We start from the raw sequence: 20,612 nt of genomic DNA, 5'->3' as shown, positions 1-20,612 counted from the left end.
TTACCTTTAGTCTGTCCCCTCCTGGGCTGAAGTAAGTGTTTTCAATCTACATGGCTAAGTCCCTCCCACTGACCAGCCCCAGAGGCTATTGAGCTATGAACGGCCTTCCTTGGAATGCAGAAAGAAAGAGCAACATGGCATGGTGGTTTCTAGAGTCCTACTTGGTCTCAACCATGCATCCTTTATCTGGTTCTAGTTTCTCAGCCTCTCTGTGCTTCTGTTTCCTCACATACCAAATGAGGGTAGAGGCAACAGCGCCTACCTCAGGTTTACATGGGAATGAAAATAATACCTAAACAACACTCAGCACAGTACCTCGCATATAATTGAAAGCTCGATAAATATTAGGTAACATTGGACAGGCCCTGTCCTCATGCACTTTCAGAGTTGAATTTGAATGTGGGTGGAAAGCGGTAGCAGGAGAGCAAGGAGGTCAAGAACTCCTCAAGAAGAAAGCCCATTTGTAGGTCACTGGACATCCCCTTACAGAAGGATCTTGGGGAGGAGATGAGCCAGTCAGGGTGTCGTGTAGCAATGATGGAACATACAACTTTCCTCTAGTTCCTAAATGCTTCCTCCCTCTTCCTCCCACTATCATGATCCCAATTCTGCCTTACAAATCTGGCTAGACCAGAGGATGTACACTGGCACAGATAGGAACTGGAAACACAGGGAATCCAGGGCAGATGATCCCTTCAGGACCAGTGGTGTGAGTGGCGATACTGGGAGAGTGGAGGGAGGGTGGGGTGGAAAGGAGGAACCGATTACAAGCATCTACATATAACCTCCTCCCTGGGGGATGGACAACTGGAAATTAGGTGAAGGGAGGTGTTGGACAGGGCAAGATATGACAAAATAATAATTTCTAAATTATCAAGGGTTCATGAAGGAGAGAGGGGAAAAAATGAGGAGCTGATGCCAGGGGCTTAGGTGGAGGGCAGATTTTAAACCAGAATGAATACATTTTTCTTTGTCTTGCTCATTAAAAACTTTTCCCCAGAGGTGAGGTGCTGTTTTCACAGACCTGCTTGGAAGCACAATGCAGCTGTTCTATGTGTGCCCCTAATTCCAGGCGCAATTCAGAAAGGCTTTCCTCCGGCATGTCTTTGATGACCGCTTCTATTTCAGCTCGAGCTTCAGGGGCTCCTGTGCACCTTGGCACACCCAGGGCACTGTCTCTCAACATCCCTCATGGCTGTCTTCTCCTTGACACGTTTCAAGAACGTCTCGGTTTTTTCGATTATGCGTTGTGCTAGCTCCCTCCTTCACAGCTCCAATTTTAATTTTGCAACTGTTATAATTATCTTTCTTTGCTAAACTGTCACTGAAGACAGTGAACAGAAAACTCGGCTCAACTCAATGGAGACAATAAGGATAGCTATCATATCACATCAGCAAGGATTTCTCAGGGGCTATTAGCACAAGGTGTAAGGCCACTGACCCAACCTCCGCCATCTAAAAGAGTGATTCTCGACCTTCCTAATGCTGCGGCCCTTTCCTAGTTCCTCCTGTTGTGGTGACCCCGCAACCATACAATTATTTTCATTGCTACTTCATCACAACCCACAGGTTGAGAGCCGCTGCTCAAAAACTGGGTCATCTACTCTGTCTTTGCTGGGCGTTGGATTTATTTCCCATCTTCCCCTCCATCCTTTTTGATTGAATTAGTCATGGAAATACATGAAAAAATATAAGCTGGGGTCTTGTCACTAGGGTTCTGACTGTCTCCATACTCTAGCGAAGGTATTTCACTTTTGGAGACTGCTAGTACTTTCCAGGGAGCAATGTAGTTCTCCCCACCTGCACTCGTTCAGGAGCCCCGGCCGCATACTGGTTACACCCTGGGCTGCTAGCCGTATGGTCGATAGTTCAAAACCACCAATGGCCCCAGGGCAGAAAGGCAGTGCTTCCTTCTCCTGCTCCCCGGAGCTAGCATGGACTTGATGGCAGTGAGGTTGGGTGTTCTGCTCTCCCCGCATGCACCCACTCTCTGTCCCTGTCCCCGTCCCTGTCACCGTCCCTGTCCCTCACACGTGCACATCTCTGGGAGCTGCATTCATTCCGTAGATGAGGGTGCTTCAGGATGTTCACAGACACACGAAATTGAAAGACCAAAGAAATTGTCCACCAACCCTTGGAAGGCTGCTCATATGTACGAATAGCAGGTGAAAGGTGAGGGGATGGAATAAATGGTGGGTGCCCTGCAGTGGTGACACGGAGTAGCTGTCCCTGGGAAGGCACAACCATAAAGCTTAAAACATTTCTGGGTTGAGGGACCAAGCTTAGAAGCTCCTGGAAAACATACAGGAGGAGACAGCCATGAGGAATAATGAGCAGGAGAGACAGGGGTGATGGCTTGTCAAGCTTTACCAGGCTTCTAAAGAGCTGGAACTGAAATAGAAGTCACCAGCGAAGACAAACCAGAGGAAAGACAGTTTCACTATCGTTTGGTTGATTCAAATCTTGAGCTTTTAATCCAGGGGAAGTTACTTGGAGCAGCAGTTCTCAACCTGTGGGTCGTGACCCCTTTGGGGGTCAAACAACCCTTTCACAGAGGTCGCTCAAGACCATCAGAAAACACATGGTTATAGGAACTGAGACACAGCTCTGTCTCCAGGCAGGTCCGCCCGCATAGACTGTTACCCATGCTACACCATGCTTCACGACAAAGTTTCATTTAATTGTTATTAGAAATAAATATTTCACAATCTATAATTACATATTGTTTTGTGATTATCACTATGCTTTAATTATATTCAATTTTTACCCATGAAAATACATCCTGCATATCAGATATTTACATTATGATTCATAACAGAAGAAAAATAAGTGATGAAGTAGCAACGAAAATAATGTTGTGGTTGGAGATCACCAAAACATGAGGACCTGTATTAAAGGGTCGCGGCATGAGGAAGGCTGAGAACCACTACCTCAGAGGCATTCCACTGAATTCCAACCTGGCCTCACACTGAGCACGTTGCTTACATATTCAGTGTAAGTCCAGTGGTCTTACTTGTAGCAGAAATTTCTGACAAATCCAGACGATTTACTAACTGCCAGTACCAGTTTATGGTATGCTACAGGCGGATTCAACAGGGATCAAAAGTAGAGTAACTGCCTGTGTCGTTTTTAATTTTCTCGGGTTCCATTTGAGTAAAAGGCTTGTAAGTTACCCGGGGACCAAATGCCCCTGGTGCCTCTACTAGGGGTAGAATGTTCAGGGAGGGTTCAGGGCTGGGACAATAGTGACCTGAAGTCCAGGATCCCTTAGGGCAGGGGTCCTCAAATTGTTTACACAGGGGGCCAGTTCATTGTCTCTCCGACCGTTGGAGGGCCAGACTATGGTTTTCAAAAAACCTATGGTCAAATTCCTATGCACACTGCACGAGTCGGCTGCTAAGCAGGACAGGCAGTGGCAGCAAAAACACCCCGAGGGTGGGATAAATGGCATCGCGCCACATGTGCCCCATGGACCACAGTTTGAGGACGCCTGCCTTAGGGGTTCCTGGGTGCACTGGGGATGAAGGTCACCTACTGCTCCTCGAGAGGAGAAATGCTCTAAGTCCTGGCATCTCCGCCCACTTTCCCGGCACTCTACTGAACTGTTCCCGGTGAATCACGGTTGGAAGGGAAAGCGTACCATTCTCTGCCCACCATTCTCCTTTCTCAAAATGATACTGTGGCCAAATAGAGTTGCAAAGTGAATCTATCAGCTTTTGTTTGCCCAGCCTCTCTGTATCAACTCTATCCCAATTGCACACGATTCATGCAAGGGGGCAATTCCTGAGCATCAAGCTGCTAAGTCCCATCTAGAAAGCACAAAACAAGGAGGCGATTGACAGCTTGCTGCCTCCAGGTTAATAACCCCCACTTGAGAGCGCACCCCTGGGTTGCCCTGAATCTCATGCCTCAGCCCGAGGGAAGGCGTCAAGGACTAGTCGCCGAGGGCGACCTTTAGGTCCAACCATTTTTCTGGACAACAGGCTAGGAGGACCACGGCTTGGGATGGCCCCAAGGCCCTCCAAGACACCTGCTGGCAGGGCTGATGCTCAAATCTCTGAAGGGAAGGGACACGTGGCAGCTCAGGGAACCTTAAGGGAAATTGGAATTTCTGGCTGGAACATCATGGCAGAGGAGCTGTGTTTTAAGTAAGAGCTGTCCCCAAAAGTGCCTGAAGCAGCATAGCTGAAAGCCTAAAGGTAACAGTGACGCCGCCTAGGCTGCCGAACGCCATTGGCCTAAGCCTGGGCCACGGAAAACCAGCCTGTAAGAAGGAACAAACCAAATCTGGAAGAACACTAGCCCTATAACGCCTCAAGTTTTAAATTTAGGAAGTATTTTTTTTGGTTTTTATTCTTTACTTTCATAGTTATCAATATATATGGCATTCAAAATATATTTTAAAAGCATAAAATTTTCAGTGTTTTTGAAATGTGACCAAATTGTCACATTTATAATTTGGGTACCAGATACGTTTTCATTAAGAATTATGACAATTTTGTGCTTGGCGTTATAGGGCTAGAGCAGCTTGTTTGAAAAACCAGGAGAAAGGCAAAGGGAATGGAGGGGAAAAGGGAAACTTTTGGCTCCCGGGACCAGGCAGGGCTAACTCCGAGGCCTCTTCACCCAGCTCCCTAGGCAGCGCCCTTCCACATGTTTGGACTGGTGGGTGCCATCTTGGCCATGGTCACAGATCCTGTTACCTCTCGGCTACAATGGCGACTGTGTAGGATCTCTGGGAAAAGCTGAAACAGCTTTGACAAGAGTGAAGCCATTTGGGGCTGACAGAAGCCACCATGAAAAGAAAATAAAGTAGCTAGGAGGTGTAAATGAACTAGCTGATATTGGGGAGGTAGGCTGTGCAGACGTCGCCCAAGGGAATGTCATGAAGGAAATGGGTGTTCAGAAGGCTTGCGAGAACGACCAGAGCAGTTTTGGTTCAACTAAGAATGGCTAACCCTAATATCCTGCTTCTCACTCGCCTAGTCCTGAGGAAGTATCCAGGTACCTACTGCACAAAACAGTGACATTGGAAAAATCAGTGCCTTGAGAAGCCCAGGAGAGGCAGACGAGCCACCACTAGAGAGAACGGGCCTAGTCCTTGCCTAGAAAAATCGAAGCTACAGACAATAATCCTCGAAGCTGAATAAAGGTGTCCAGGCTCTGTTTCACTTGACCCCAAAGAGCCCATGCTCACTCTCCATGTAGGGAGCCAGCCAGTAAATTTCTAGGTGGACAAAGGGGTCACCTTCTTGGTTTCAGAAAAGACTACAGGTGCCTTGTCAAAAGGAAAGGCCATTACAGGGGCCCCAAGGCAGACCCAAGCACACCCATGGACAAGGGCCAGAATAACAGATTTAACACAAGAGACAGTTACACACACTCTCCTTCCTGGTAATGCCTCAATGCCCCTTTCCCCTAATTGATCGTTACTTATTATGAAAAATGGCAGGCATAATTACTTTCTCATCTGCTACAACCACCTTAACACTTGAACTTGAAAAGCCAAAAGTTTTGCTCACCGCTCCAATGTCAGAGTGATATGTGTTTTATCAAGGAGCAGAAGAGACCTCCTCAAAGGAACTTCTTGATAAATCGCTAAAAGATATTCCTTTTATTTGGGCAGAGAACAACGTGCGAGACCTTTCTGAACTTCAGGTGCCTGGGGTCGTACAACTTCTGAGCTCAGCTACACTGGTGTGTCAAGCTAACCCTACTCCCTGTATAGCAAAGGTGGGTATTTCTGTTCCCATTTGCAGACTAAAGAGGACAGGCATTTGGGTCCTCTGCAAGTCCACATGGAATGCTCCCCTGCTACCCATGCAGAAGCCGGGAACTGAGGACTTCCAACCAGTGCAGGTTCTCAGAGAGGCAAATGAGAGGATAGAAACTGGCCACCCCACGTGTCAAACCCCGAGACCCTCCTGAGTACTATTCCATCAAACTGAATTTGTTATACTGTTTTGGACTTAAAGGATGCTTTGTTCTCCATACCCGTGTCCCCTGCACATAAACCCAGTGAAGACTTACAGGGACACAAGGAGATACACCCCCAAACCACCTTGCTCTAGTATGCAGATGACCTCCTCCTGGCCTCCGAAACCCTGGAGGAATGCCAACGGGCTACCAAGGACCTGATAATAGTCCTTGGCCCATTGGGGTACAGGGTATCTGCAAGAAAGGCTCAACTGTGTGTCCATAAAGATGTATACCTAGGCTACCAACTGGAGGAGGGAAAGCGGACCTTGTCCCCCAGCCGCACTGAGGCGATCCTCAAAATCCCAGTCCCTGAGACTAAGAGGCAGTTGCAAGAGTTTCTAGGAGCTGTGGGGTACTGTCCATTGTGGAATTTGGGATTTGCAAAAACAACGAAACCCCTATATGCAAGTACTGGGGAAAGGAAAAAGAACTTAAATGGACTGAAGTAGAACAACAAGCGTTTGAATCCTTTAAAAAGTCGCTCATATGGGCAACCTCTCTTGCCCTACTAGACATAGTAAAGCCCTTCCAATTGTCTATGTGAGGCCAGAGGCACAGCAAAAGAAGTGCTAACTGAGAACTTGCGGCCATGGAAGAGACCTGTGGCCTATCTTTCAAAGAAACTGGACTCTGTAGCTGCAGGATGGCTGAGCTGCATGCGAGCTGAGGCTGCCACGGCCATCCTAGTCATAGAAGCTAGGAAGCTTACACTGGGACAGGATATTGCTGTGGTAGGGGGACCTATGGTTGAACCACTCCTAACCAGTCCGCCGGACCGGTGGATCTCGAATGCCAGGACTATACCACAAATCCCCAAGGTAGTGGCTGTGACCATGCCATCCCCAGTGTTACAGCCACAACCTACATACTCAGAAAATGATCTAAAGATAAGGCAAGAGCTGGCCTGCCAAAAAGACTGGGAGCATCCAGGGTGGCTGCTCCATCCTGATGGAAGAAGATTCATGCCAGAAGCTCTGGGAGAGATCTGATTCAAGGACTACATGAAGGTATGCATTTGGGATCCTCTCTAAACTGTCTCAGTTGCTTCTCAGGCCCTTTTACATACCCAGGCTTGGACACTGGGTGGCAGATGTCACCCACCGTTGATTGCACTGTGCTCGGGTAAACAATCCCAGAAAGAAAAGGAGCAACCCCAACCACGAGCTCGAGGTAGTAGTCCTGGAGAATTCTGGGAGGTGGACTTTATGGATATCAAACTTAGAAAGTATGGCTACCGATATTTGCTGGTGTTCGTAGACACATATTCTGGATGGGTGGAAGCCTTCCCAACCAAGAAGGAAACTGCAGCCACTGTGTGTAAATTATTAGTAACTAAAATCGTCCCTAGATTTGGCCTTCCCACCACCTTGGGGTCCAACAATGGCCCAACATTTATTGCTCAAATTACTAAAGTCTTAGCAATGCTCTTCAGGGCAAGTAGAAAAAAATAAACAGAACCCTAAAGGAATTGTTCGTTAAGTTGCATTTAGGACCTGGCGAGAACTGGGTTGATCCTTACTTTACCTTTTGCCCTACTTCAAGTCTGATGCACTCCCTATGTGAAAAGCATGACCCCATTTGAATTTATGTTTGGCAGACCTTCCCCAAATCCTCCCAAGATTGAAGGAAGTAGAAATAATGGAAGTCACTAATCGTTCCCTCATCGAGTGCCTGCAGGCTGTGCAACAGGTGAGAGACAAATCATCTGCTCTGACACCTTCATTTTGGGCCTAACCAAGGGAAAGGGAACAGGCAGCCAACAACGTGCAACCAGGAAACTGGACATGGGTAAAGAAGCAACAACCTGACACCTTAGAACCTAGGTGGACTGACCCATACCAAGTGATACTTACAACACCAACTGCTGTTAAAATAGTGGGGAGGGGGCCGTGGATTCATCAGTCATAAGTTAAAAAAAAAAGCCCTCCCTGAGCATATCCTGAAAAGATGGACACCCAGAAAGACGGAAAATCCCTCAAAATTAAGGCTTTACAGAACTTAATTGTTTTTCTCCGAGTATTGCTGACAGCACCCAGTGTTTCCCCCAAGTACAAACACATCTGTGGACTGCTATTCTAACCTCCAGCAGTGAATATGTAACCTCTTATACTGGGTATGACCCCCTGTTTTCATTTTGATTTGTTTGATTTGCTAGGAAAGAATTGGCATTCTGGATCCTTTAAAGGTAACGGGCACAATGGGACCTATACTGGAATCCCGTCCTATGGGTGCGGAATACCCTCTATAGAAAGAAGGCTCCAAACAAACCATGTCTATATATGCCCGGCTCATGGACTCCCTAACTGCCAAGGGGAGGGACATTACCATTGTGCAGCTTGGGGTTGTGAAACTATCATTTTCAGGGTGGAAACTTGTTAAAGATGACCCTATTATTTTTACAAGAATGAGACTCAAGTCGGAAGGGTTTGATCCCACTACGTGTATGGTTTCCAAATGTAGCCCAATAAGAATTGGATTCAAGCGTTATTGGGTTCACTGGGAAAACATGGGGAATTCAACATTATGTAAATGATAGAGATCCCGGGACAACCTTTTCTATCCAGCAAAGTAAAATATGGCAACCTGCCATCCGTACAAAGGCCCAAACCTCGGGATAAATCCTGAAGAGCCACAGCTGGTGTCATTAAGATTCCTTTGCCGCACCCTCCAGACTCTCCAGTAACTTTCCCGTTTACTGACAGCCCAACTCACAGGGCCCTTCTCATTCAGGAGCCACCTCAAGGTTCTGTGTTTGATTCTCGGGATGCTATATTCCAATTTATGAACTCAAATCCTCACCTCACAGCTGATTGTTGGCTTTGTCTGAACCCAGCTTCCCCTTACTATGTAGGCACAGGTACAAATAGCACTATTGGTACAGAGTGTAATCCAATTAGAAATGTTAGTGAAAAGGATTACACGAAGCAGCAGTCTATAGGTGATGTTAGTATGGACTCAAGTCTAAGCTCACTTTAAAAGATTTGCAAGGGCAAGGACTGTGTTTTTATTCATCTAAGTATCCCTTTAATATATCAAGATATCGAGATTTTTGCCTTCAAGCTGTTCCCATTGAACCAAATGTTGATCATAATTTGTTATCTGCTCCAATAAGTACTTTCTTTACTTGTTCCACAGGACGAACACCCTGTCTCTTTTCCCCAGTATTCATAGCGGACCCGGGTATTTGTGTGCTAGTGCATGTTAGTCCTCAAGTGTACCTGTGTTCTGGTGAAGGAGGTGTAGGGATAACTTTGGAATTTCCGGATGAGTTCAAAGAGCCCCAGTATTGGTCCCACTGGTAACAGGGCTTGGGATTATGGGATTAGCTGCAGTCGGGTCAGTTGCTTTAATACAAGGAAACTTAAACTATCAGACTCTTAGTCAGCAAATTGCTTTAGATCTACAGGGATTAAAAAAAAAACCTGTCTCCCATTTAGAAAGATCCCTAGACTCCCTTGTAGCAGTTGTGTTGCAAACCCGCCGAGGGCTTGACTTGCTCTTTTGGAAACAAGGAATGCTGTGCACAGCATTGGGAGAAACTAATTCTATGCAAAGCATTCGGGAATCAATAAAGATAGATGAGCCCTGGTTAGGAAAGGATTAGAACAAAGAGTCAAGAAAAGAAATGGAGGAACCAATTGGTTTGAAAAGCTACTTAATTGGTCAGCCTGGCTAACACCCTATGAACGGCCCTAGCCGGCCCCTAATCCTCCTCCTGCTAAGCCTCACATTTGGCCCAGTAATAACCAATAAGCTAGTGGCATTCCTTACACAGAAAGTACAAGCCACAAAACTCTTAGTGCTGAGCCCACCATACACTGGGCTGGCTACCGAAGATTCAATGATTTGAACTTGGCTAAGAACAGGAGAGAATATAGCAGCTCTGGGCAAAGCTTAAATAGCCTTGACAAGAGAAGTCATTTTGAGCTTTCAGAAGCCATTATGAATGGTAAATAAACTAGCTATGAACTGCCAATGAACTAGCTGATACTGGGGAGTTAGGCTGTGCAGACGTAGCCCAAGGGAACGTACAGAAGGAAATGGATGTTCAGAAGGCTTGCGAGAAGGACCAGAGCAGTTTTGGTTCAACTAAGAATGGCTAACCACAATACCTCGCCTCTGAGCTCTGCCTGCTTGCACACCTGCACATTGCAAAAGTATAAAAACCTTTGGAAAATTAGACTGGGGGGGCCGCTCAGTCTCCCGTCAAGAGAGCAGATGGTCTGGTCCCTGCGCAGGAAATGAAACTTGTTCTGCTGAACTTTCCGGCAGTCTGGGCGGTTTGCTGTCTGGGAATGGAGTGTAGCTACAACAGACACAGGTGGTGCCATTCTGCCTGAGAGTGGAGTCACGTGGCTGGGAAAATGGAGGCCGCAGGTTGCGGCCTAGCCGAAAGCCAGCCTGGAGCCGGCCACCCAGCCAGAGTCCTGCCCAAACCAACAGGGTGGACGCAGGCGCCCCCAGGCCTGCTGCTTGCCGGAGCCGCGGCACAACGCTGTGTCCCAGTCTTGGCACAACAGACTCCATTTTGAGTCCTGCACCTCCATCTTAGCTCTCAAGGCTGAACCCTAACCGACCTCCCCTCCCCTGCTCAACCCCAAATTCCTGGAACCAGCTCGTCCCAAAGCCAGAATGTTTTCTGAAGATATGGTCACTCCATCCTTCCTTGACATATAGATAAGATTAACGACCTTCTCCCTTCTGAAGCACCTGTGCGTGCAGAACCTCCCCAGCTATGATCCTCCCCAGCTGTGCCTGCCAACAGTGGGCATAAAAACGCCGCCAGGATTTTTTCCCCAGGCGCAGCTTCAATAGCTCAATATCCTGAGTTGCTGAACCCGCCCGCAAGCTTCTCAATAAAGCCTGCTTCTAAAACTTCGTTAATTGGGTCTTTCATTCTGTTTTCACATCCAAATAGACCTTGTGTTTTGGTGCCAAAAACCCGGGATAGGTGTGTGGCTCCCCCCTTCTTTTGGGGTCCCCTAAGAGCCACCCATCTTCCCCAAATCTCCAGGACCTTTAGGCGCGGCGCTTGCCTACGTTCAAAATCAGTCTATGGCTGCCCTGATGAGTCTCTCCCTCTCACTCAGACCTTGTGAAAGAAAAGACTTGTTTTTCTCTCCCAAGTTGCCTGGCCCTAGTCCCAGCTTAACAACCACGCACATTGGCTTCCGACGGGCATTTTTGATTTCAACGTTCTACAGGACCTGGACAATTTCTGCAGGAGGACTGGTAAGGATTCTGAAGTCCCCTATGTGCAGGCTTTTTGGGACTTGCCTTCCCGCCCTGACCTCTGTAGCCATTGTTCCGCCCGCCAAATACGGTTAGCTCTATCTCCTCAGCAGAAAGAACCTGCCATTCAAACCCCAGAAGAGCCAGCCAAGCTCCTCAGCGCGCCTCTCCCGCTGCCCTATCAGTCTCCCCCGCCCGCTGCGCCACCCCATCGCTCTCTCCTGTCCTCACCGCTTGCCTTTCATACCCGCTCCCACAACCCTCCAGCTGCCCTTTGTCCATTAAGAGAGGTTGCAGGTGTATAGGGACTCGTTCAAGTCCACGTCCCTTTTTCCTTAAAGGACCTGTCGCAGATAGAGACCCGCCTGGGCTCTTTCTCAGCAGACCCCTCTAAGTTTATTAAAGAATTTACCTACATTTCCCAAACGTATGATTTAACCTGGCATGGCATCCAAATTATCCTTGCTTCTACCCTTACTGCCGAGGAACGTACACAGACAAAAACCACGCTATCGACCCAAATGTCCCCTTGGGGGCGCATGGCATCCCAATAGAGGACCCCAGTTGGAGTTACCAGCCCGGCCGGGCGTCTGATCTTCCTTATAGAAACCTCATGCTCAGGTACCTCATTAGAGGTCTGGAAACAGTCTCCAACAAGGTTGTCAACTATGACAAACTGAGAGAAGTTACTGCTCTTTTTCTTAACCGCCTCCAGGAGGCACTCACAAAGTACACTCGTTTAGACCCAGGGTCTAAAAAGTGGGGCCTCTATTTTGGCCTCTCACTTCACCTTCCAGTCAGTCCCTGACATCAGAAAGAAAAGCTAAAGAAGGCTGAGGAGGTCCCTGAAACCCCTATACAGGATCTGGTAAAAATGGCATTTAAAGTTTTCAACGCTTGGGAGGAGCCAGCAGAGGCCACATGCCAGGTGAGGGTCCAACAGATGGTTAGCCTCCATTCCCAAGCCCTGGTAGCAGCCCTATGCCGGCAGGCAATCCCGTCCATCGCCACGCTCCCCAGGGGAGCCGGCACCTACCGCCAGGAGCCTGCTTCAAATGTGGCTGGGTCGGCCACTGGGCAAAAGTTTGCCCCAATCCCAAGCCTCCTACCAAGCCCTGCCCGCAGTGCAAACAGCCAGGCCACTGGAAGTCGAACTGCCTGACCCTGGCTCTGCCACCGGCTCTGCAAAGCCGAGGTGCCGAGATCCTGGAAACTCCAGACACATAGCTGCAAGGTATGGAGCTGCTGGGGTTCATGGACTGAAGAGGCCCTGGCTCCTCAACTCTGGTAACCCTCGCCGAGCCCAGGGTTGTGCTCCAGGTAGCGGACTACCTTCTCCATTTCGCCCTCTCACTCAGGCCCTACTTCCCCTTCCCTGGTCTCGGTTATGGGAATAGACAGGCCCCCCTCCCACTCTGCAGATCCTGTTACTGACTTAGCCCAACAACTTTCCCGCTCCTAGCTCAGTATGCTTTTTACCTCCCACTTACACTCCAACTTACACTGATCAGGAAAACACCCAGTATTGCTCTCTTCCTCAACAAAAATGGTGGGTACACAAATAGAACTTACTCATTCTCCCAAAGTTACAAGAGGAAACAATCATCACCAATATTCACAATTCTCCACACATCGGGCCAAAAGCTCTCTACACGTTTCTAACCCCATATTTCACCCCACTGGACTATGGAGTACTATCAACACAGTACATGCAAAATGCAACATCGGTGCCCTCTCCAATAGCCAGAAAGCTCAACACCCTCATAAACAGCTCCACCAGATGTAAGGGCACCTACTGGGACAGGACTGGCAGATAAACGTTACCCACATGCCAAAGCATAAGCGGTTTAAATATCTCCTCACTATGGTGAACACATTTTCAGGATGGATCAAAGCCTTTCCAACCTCCTCTGAGAGTGCAAGCATAGTCGCCACTCACCTTCTTCAAGACATCATTACTCGTTTTGGCCAGCCTGCTTCAATTCAGTCGGACAACGGTCCAGACTTCATATCTATGGTGCAGCAGGCAGTTTGCGCCTCACTGGGCATCTGCTGGAAACTCCACGCAGCCTACCACCCCCAGTCTTCTGGTAAGGTTGAACGAGCTAACGGTCTCATAAAACAACAGCTCACCAAACTCTCCCTAGAACTGCAACTTTCTTGGCCTCAACTATTACCCTTTGCTCTTATACTCGCCTTGGCGCAGCCCCTCAGGAGCCGTCCGGCCTCAGTCCTTTCAAAATACTCTACAGACAACCTTTCCTTTTCTCGCCTCTTCCTGCAACCGATTGCCCTCTGCTAGCTTTTTACCTTCCATACTTGTGCTTGCTCCACAACCTTCTTAGACAACACGCCAACTCTGCCATCCCTGAACCCTCTCTGACCTCTGCTGATCACCAAAAACCAGTGCATCCTGGATATGCTGTGTTAATTAAATCCCTTGCACCCAAACCCTTAGCACCCCGGTGGAAAGGCCCTTACACTGTCCCTTACCACTCCCTCAGCAATCAAGGTTCTTAGACTAGATTCCTGGGTACATTTGTCCCAAGTCCAGATGGCAGTAAACTCTGACCATGGCTCCCAGTGGTCTGCTCAGTCTACTGGTCCTATGTCTCTCTGCCTCACTCACCTCACCAAGCCAGACAGCTAAACCTAGTATAATTTCCCCTTTTGCCTGGCGATTTTACTTGACTGAAAACTATACCAATTACGCCTGCACTAAGTGTTATGATTATTTGCTGGCCACCGCTAACTGCCCACCCACAGGGGGCAGAGCACGCATATACTTAAATTTCACTGATTTTAAAACGCTTCCTGTATGACCAGAAGGCAACTACCCAATGTGCAAAAAAGTGAATGCAGAAAAATGTAGGGTGTCCTAGGTCTTCCTGCCAGATACTTTACCTTTCCCTTCGTCCCCAGGGATGATTCTACTACCATCAATCTAAATACACTCTCACAATCCCAGACCCCTGGGATAGCCGGTGGACGTCTCCGGTTCCAGGAGCCTAGTGCACCACTCGCCGAGAGAAATTTCTGGACGCCAAACTGTATGTATGGAGGTCGCTACTCCAGGTCCAATCCACCATCCACCGTAATATTCAGATCCAAGACCTTCAACTCACTAACTAAATTTCTAAACCTTCTGAGTCTCCCTTCTCCTGGCTCACCCTGCTTCAGCAGGGACTGGCCATCGCCACTTTGCTGGACTAGGCAACCTCTCCACCTGCTTCATGTGTGCGGCCCTAGAACGCCCTCCTCTGGTAGCAGTACCAGGTCCTGCCCTGTCATTTTCATCCAACGTAAAGACCACAAAAGCCATAACCATCCCCAACGTCCCTCTGTACATCCAACCAGAAAACACTCAAGTGCCCTTTTGCTACTCCAATCCATCGACACAGACATGTAATGTCACCCAAATCCCCTCCAAACCACTAACAGGGCCAGAAAAAATTTTCTTTTGGTGCAACCATACACTCACTATGCATATAAACATCAGTTCTACCTCTACCCGTCACTCTGGTTCCGCAGCTCCCTATATACACTCCGGCTGAGTTCCAGGACAAATACATCCAAGTATACAGTCGTCAAACTAAAAGAGCAGTTTTTCTCCTGATAGCAGTGAGAATCTCCTTCGCCTCAGCAGCAATTGCAGTAGGACTCAGCGGCGGAGCCCTTGGACACTATCATCACAGCAGACAAGTTAACCGCATGCTTCCAGCTGGCAGTCGATGCCTCTGCCAAGTCTCTAGCCTCCCTGCAAAGACAAATAACCTCTGTTGCCCAAGTTGCCTTGCAGAACCACCGCGCTTTACACCTCATCACGGCTGAAAAAGGAGGAACCTGCCTCTTCCTCCAGGAGGAAGGCTGTTATTATATCAATAAACTGGGGATTGTGGAAACTAGAGTCCAGATCCTCAACAAGCTAAACCGAGAGCTGCAAAACAACAGATTCAGAACAGATGGATCTTCCTCCTGGTGGAACTCTTCTCTGTACTCCTTCCTAGCCCTCATACTAGGACCCATAATTTTAGTTATAATTTTGCTCTTAATTGCTCCTTGTCTCATCCAGCTCCGGCAAAGTCGACTCCGCGAAATTACCCGTATAGCAGTTCACCAGCAATACCAACCTCTCCACCCTGTGCTAGGCCGCAACTGTCAGTACTCTGCCTGAAAAGCCCCTCCCCTTGCTTTTTACCCACTACCCACAGGAAGCAGTTACAGAAACGGTTACATCCCTTTTCCCTATAGGGCACAGTCTAAAATGTCCGGTCTTGGCACAACAGACTCCATTTTGAGTCCTGCACCTCCATCTTAGCTCTCAAGGCTGACCCCTAACCGACCTCCCCTCCCCTGCTCAACCCCAAATTCCTGGAACCAGCTCGTCCCAAAGCCAGAATGTTTTCTGAAGATATGGTCACTCCACGCATCCCTGACATATAGGTAAGATTAATGACCTTCTCCCTTCTGAAGCACCTGTGTGCGCAGATCCTCCCCAGCTTTGATCCTCCCCAGCTGTGCCTGCCAGCAGTGGGCATAAAAACGCTGCCAGGATTTTTTCCCCCTGCGCGGCTTCAATAGCTCAATACCCTGAGTTGCTGAACCTGCCCGCAAGCTTCTCAATAAAGCCTGCTTCTAAAACTTCGTTAATTGCATCTTTGATTCTGTTTTCACGTCCAAATAAACCTTATACACTGAGCCTCGAGAAGGCTTTGGGAGTCAAAATCCTCCCAGCCTCCAGGCAGCAGCGTCCCAGCCCCCTCACAAATGCAGCCCGGGAAGGCAGGCGAGTTCCCGGGAAAGCAGGCACGTCATGTCCCGCACACCAGCAAGACACGGCGCAAAGACGGACACCAGCAAGAAATGGCGCAAAGACGGACACCAGCAAGAAACGGCGCAAAGACGGACATCAGCAAGAAACGGCGCAAAGACGGACACCAGCAAGAAACGGCGCAAAGACGGACACCGTGAATTCAACCCAACAATTCTCCTGAGGGTGGTGAGGTAAAAGGAGCCCAGAGGGGCCCCCAATCCGTGAGACTAACATGGGAGGGCCCACTCCTGGGGCCGGCTTGCCTCATAGCTCCGAATCACACAGCACCGCTTCTTTTCGACCTCTCCGGGGACAGGTGTGCCACGGTCCTCGGCTCCACGCGAGAAACAGCTCACGCTGAGGCCTGGTTTGGGATCCCCGTGAGTTTTATGAGCGGTTAGGGAGGCGTGGTCGATGACGTGGGTCGACCCCATTGGCTGAATTGTTGAATTGAATTCACCTGGCCTAGGTGAGCCAATGCAGGTACAGCCCCACCCAGGCATAGCTCCCCCTCCTGGCTGGAAACCTGAACTTCTGAGCATGCAGTGAGCCACTGCTTCATGAGCCGGTAGCTTGGACCTCTGAGCATGTGTAATAGGCCTGCCAGTCCCTATGCTAGCTCCCTAACAGGTTTTCCAGCCAAAGGTCTGCCTTCTGGAGCTGTTCTACAGAAAGCACTTAGTTCCTGACCCCTATGCATTCGGGGTAATGGATGCCCTCGCTTCCGTGCTTGCTTCTATGTCATTCTGGAATGGTCCTTGTTTCACAGGTCGGCGAGGTCAGGAATTCTGGGCTGGTTGGCTACCAAGCACAAAATAAATAGCCAACAGATTGAAATCTCAACCCCTATATTGGTTTATTATCGACCACACAAACTTGTCTTCTGGAACTTCCCTCCTAAATTTCTGTACCCTTGAACTCCTTGACACATGTACTTGGAAAGCAAGGATTCCAAACTCTGATCATCATATCTGACTGCTCCCCCAGTCCCTCTGCACTGTCAACCAGCAAAGTCGGGCCTCTCCATTTCTCAGAAGCTGCAGATTGTTACGTGACATCACCCTGTGTTTAAATGTTAGTGATTATGCCACTTAAAAAACAAATGTGTGAGCCAACTGGGGGCAAACAAGACTCGTTTCAAACACCAGCTCTGTCTCCTCTAAGGGCCCGTGTACAACTGCGACAACACAACAGTGGGTCCTGCTGGGTCTCCATTAGCATCTGGGAGGAAGGTTATTTATTACAGGGAATCCTACCTTTGTCCCTTGGTGTTAATTGCAGACTCACTGGGTGACGGATTGTATCTGACACGCACCACGTTTGCCGCAGCAAACACCAACACTTTGTCAAACTCCGTTTGGTATTGCTCCATCCCTCCATTATTCTCCCTAATGACAAAAATAATTAACACATTCATATAAAAGCACAGGATGAGGATAGCTTTAATTTATGCATCTAGTTCAGGGTCATCCCTCTTATCAATATATGACAATCTAATGAGGCTTAATTAAAAAGTAGCAGTGAAGCAATTTAGGAAACTGAGGGATTGTCACGAGTCCTGGTTGTGACAGCATGTTTTGTGCACCATGGAAGATAACAGATTTGTCTTCTGTGGTATCTCATATCCATCATCCTCAAACTACCTGCTCTTAGGGGTAGAGAGAGCGAGCTTGTCTTTGAAAAAAATGCCTGGGTTTGGTAGCCGCTCACAGGATGGCAGGTGTAATGTATTATGAGAAATTAACAAATTTCTGAGAAGATGGCTATTGGAAGGTCTGGCTGGAGGGCAAGGTCATGGCCCTGAAGGATTCAGGATCCAGAAGTCAAGTCAGAACTGGATGCCAGAGACTTTCTCAATCCAGCCCTCTTTGCCCCTCCCCTAAGGCCAATACATTTCTAAGGGTTATGGATTCTACTTCAGAATCTTTCTCAAACCCAGGGCCCTCTTCACCATTATTGTCTAGACCTGGTCACCTCTTGCCTTATAAATAAAAATATGGGTTTATTGTAAGTCTGGGTCTGTTAGGTTTCTCGGGTGGGAAATGTCTCGGTCCTTGGCTACACACTGGAAAGAAATTCACACCAAAGCCTGGTTGGTAATCCGAGTGGGTTTATATACATGAGAGAAGAAGGTTCCGGCGTTACACTAAACTGAACACGGGCACCCTCATGACACTGCACACTCAGCCCTGCTGAGTGGAAGGCAGAGAAGCAGCTGAAGGGAAAGGGCGGTGGTCTCCAGATTCCAGCCTTTTAAGGGCTTTCAGCTGGGAGGCGTCAAGTAAGCTCTCCTGGCTTGGGCTTAGCCCGCATTGGCTTCCAACCTCCTGTAGGGGGCCCCCTAAGCATGGAGAGGAACAACCCCTTGTCTTGCTACCTAACCGGTCTACATTCCTGCATGGCTACATTGAGATGGAACTAGCCCCTTTAGACAGCCTGAGGGGTTCACCAGGAGACACGGGCCCCAGTGTTCCCTGTGACCACCTTAAACCTTAAACTACTGTTGGAGTTTATATTACCTGTGTGGGTCTGTGGGCATGGGACGTTTCCATGCCAGAGACCTGAAGTTACACAAATAGGCATCCAGAACAGAACTCATACAGGCTCTAATAAGATGCTCGGATGCTTCTCGCTAGGATGAGAATTTAACGAAGTGTGTGAGCAGTTCAGATCTTGTAAGGGAGAACAGGTCAGTAGGGTATCCAGAGAAGAGAGCAAAGGTCAGGGGAAAGGGAGGGGGCCCACAGACATCTGTGCTCTGTGTTTGGCCACAAGACAAGAAACCGGGTCTCCTTGCAAAAGAAAGCAGAACAGCAAGTCCCTCAGAACTACGACATTTTTAAACATGACCTATACAACACTCGGCTCTGGGAGGCGCCTTGGAAAACCATAAAAGCCCTAAAAGAGGGGCAAGGAGGAAGCCCAAGTCTTTGATTTTCCCTGCTGTGCTTTCAGTGTTGAAATGTCTGTGCACGGAGCCTTTGAAATTTCAGAATCAGAGAGTGGATTCATAAGCCAAGCTCCTGCTTTATTCTTCAATGCATTTTGGCCCAGTTTCTCCTTGGTGAGACATGTAACAGAAATTCTGGACTTAGGAGCCACTTGGTCCTTGGACACTAGGAGATTTCAGTGGAATCTGAAACAGGGCTCTAACCACCAGCTGGACTGGCCTAGGAAGCCCAAGTATTCATTCTCCCAAACACCAACCTCCCGTTGCTCTTCATCTGCCTGCACCTTGTTCAGCTTTAGTTGTCCGTGGAAGCGTTTGGCACCCATCTGATGCTTCGGAACCCAGAAAGGAGGAAAGGTAAAACTGGGATTCAAATGAAACAGACTTAAGCAGGACCATAGCCAAGATGTGCCCAGGGCTCCTCGCATCATTTGTCACCTTCATTTCCCTCTTTGGACTCAGACGTGGCAAGGTTCAGAAACAAGCTTTACCAGAAAGAACAGCTGTGAACCCAGCCTGCTTCCAAGTGAGAAAAAGCCCTTTACACATGAGTTCCTGAGGTCAGCCCAGCCCTGTGCGTCCCCACCCCTCCCAGAGTCCCTGGCTCTCTGGCGAAGCATTAAAGCAAGTGGAAACAGAGATTTGCTCAGAATAAAAAAATCGTTTTTCACAATAGCACGGCACGTTCTGGATGGCAATCACGGCTGCACAAACCATATCCATCCTCCAGCCATAATGTTGGCGCCTCAGTGACCACGCACATACATTGTGTGGCGAGACTCAGAGCCTATTCTATTTGTGGTCAATTGTTTCCTCCCTCTCCATACTTTACACTTAGGAGACATGCTCTCTGGAGGTGGTTGAGGCTTGTCTTCTCACCAATAATCATCTCCTACACCTTCCTTTACAGTCACTAATTTGATGTGTTCACTCAAAGAAATGCCAATAATATGAGCTTTCAGAGGAGAGCTCCTAGAGCTCCCCCAGACAACAAGGAGGCCGAGTGTCACCGTCATTATCCTGAGCTGGGAGGGGGCACTAGTGTTCTGGAAGCTGGGGATCCGTCACTGCCTGCCCACCGCACAGACAGAGCAGGTGCTGGTTATAATTGCTTCTAGACGTCCTGCCATGCTGAGTTGAAAGTCAAACCCGTAAACGCTGCCCGACTACAATAACACTGGAGTACACAGACATTTCTGCATCATTGCTGGGTGAAAATATACTGAGTGGAGTTGGATGAGATGGCAGCAAGTGCCTAAGGAGGGGATGCTGTGGGAATACCAACAAGATGACTGTCAGTCGCCGTTTCCTCCTCTCGTCTGCTTCCCCCCCCCCCTTTCTTTCAGGACCAAAAGACATGACAAATATGTAAGGAAACAAATTTGTTCATTTTTAGAGGAGTCTCCCACCCCCACCCCACCCCCATCCAACTCTGGCCTCCTTTGAGCAAGCCAGTAGAACTTTTTTTTTTTAAACCTGGCTTCTACTATGGCAATTTCCGGAGTTGCTATGTGGCTGTGTTTAAAAGTCGCCTTTGGGATCCAGAGCACAATCCTTGTCACAAAGGCATTCTCCCAGTCCCAAATAGCAATGCGACCTCCTTTCAGAAGGTTGTTCTTGTTTCTGTAGACCCATAAA

General features: G+C 48.5%; 1 protein-coding gene across 1 annotated transcript in view; it reads right to left on the bottom strand.

The window, feature by feature from the left end:
* The window catches only part of LOC142436607 (thyrotropin-releasing hormone-degrading ectoenzyme-like), a 117,596-nt gene that overhangs the window by 17,673 nt on the left and 79,311 nt on the right, over positions 1–20,612 (bottom strand). The window contains exon 6 of the mRNA XM_075540160.1: positions 17,281–17,412. Coding sequence (XP_075396275.1) covers positions 17,281–17,412 — 132 coding nt within the window. The remainder of the gene's footprint in view (positions 1–17,280; positions 17,413–20,612) is intronic.

This window comes from Tenrec ecaudatus, unplaced genomic scaffold (assembly GCF_050624435.1).
Source record: "Tenrec ecaudatus isolate mTenEca1 unplaced genomic scaffold, mTenEca1.hap1 Scaffold_46, whole genome shotgun sequence".
Classification (NCBI taxonomy): domain Eukaryota; kingdom Metazoa; phylum Chordata; class Mammalia; order Afrosoricida; family Tenrecidae; genus Tenrec; species Tenrec ecaudatus.
The sequence above is the reverse complement of the archived record's forward strand: the minus strand, read 5'-3'. Positions and strand labels throughout refer to the sequence as shown.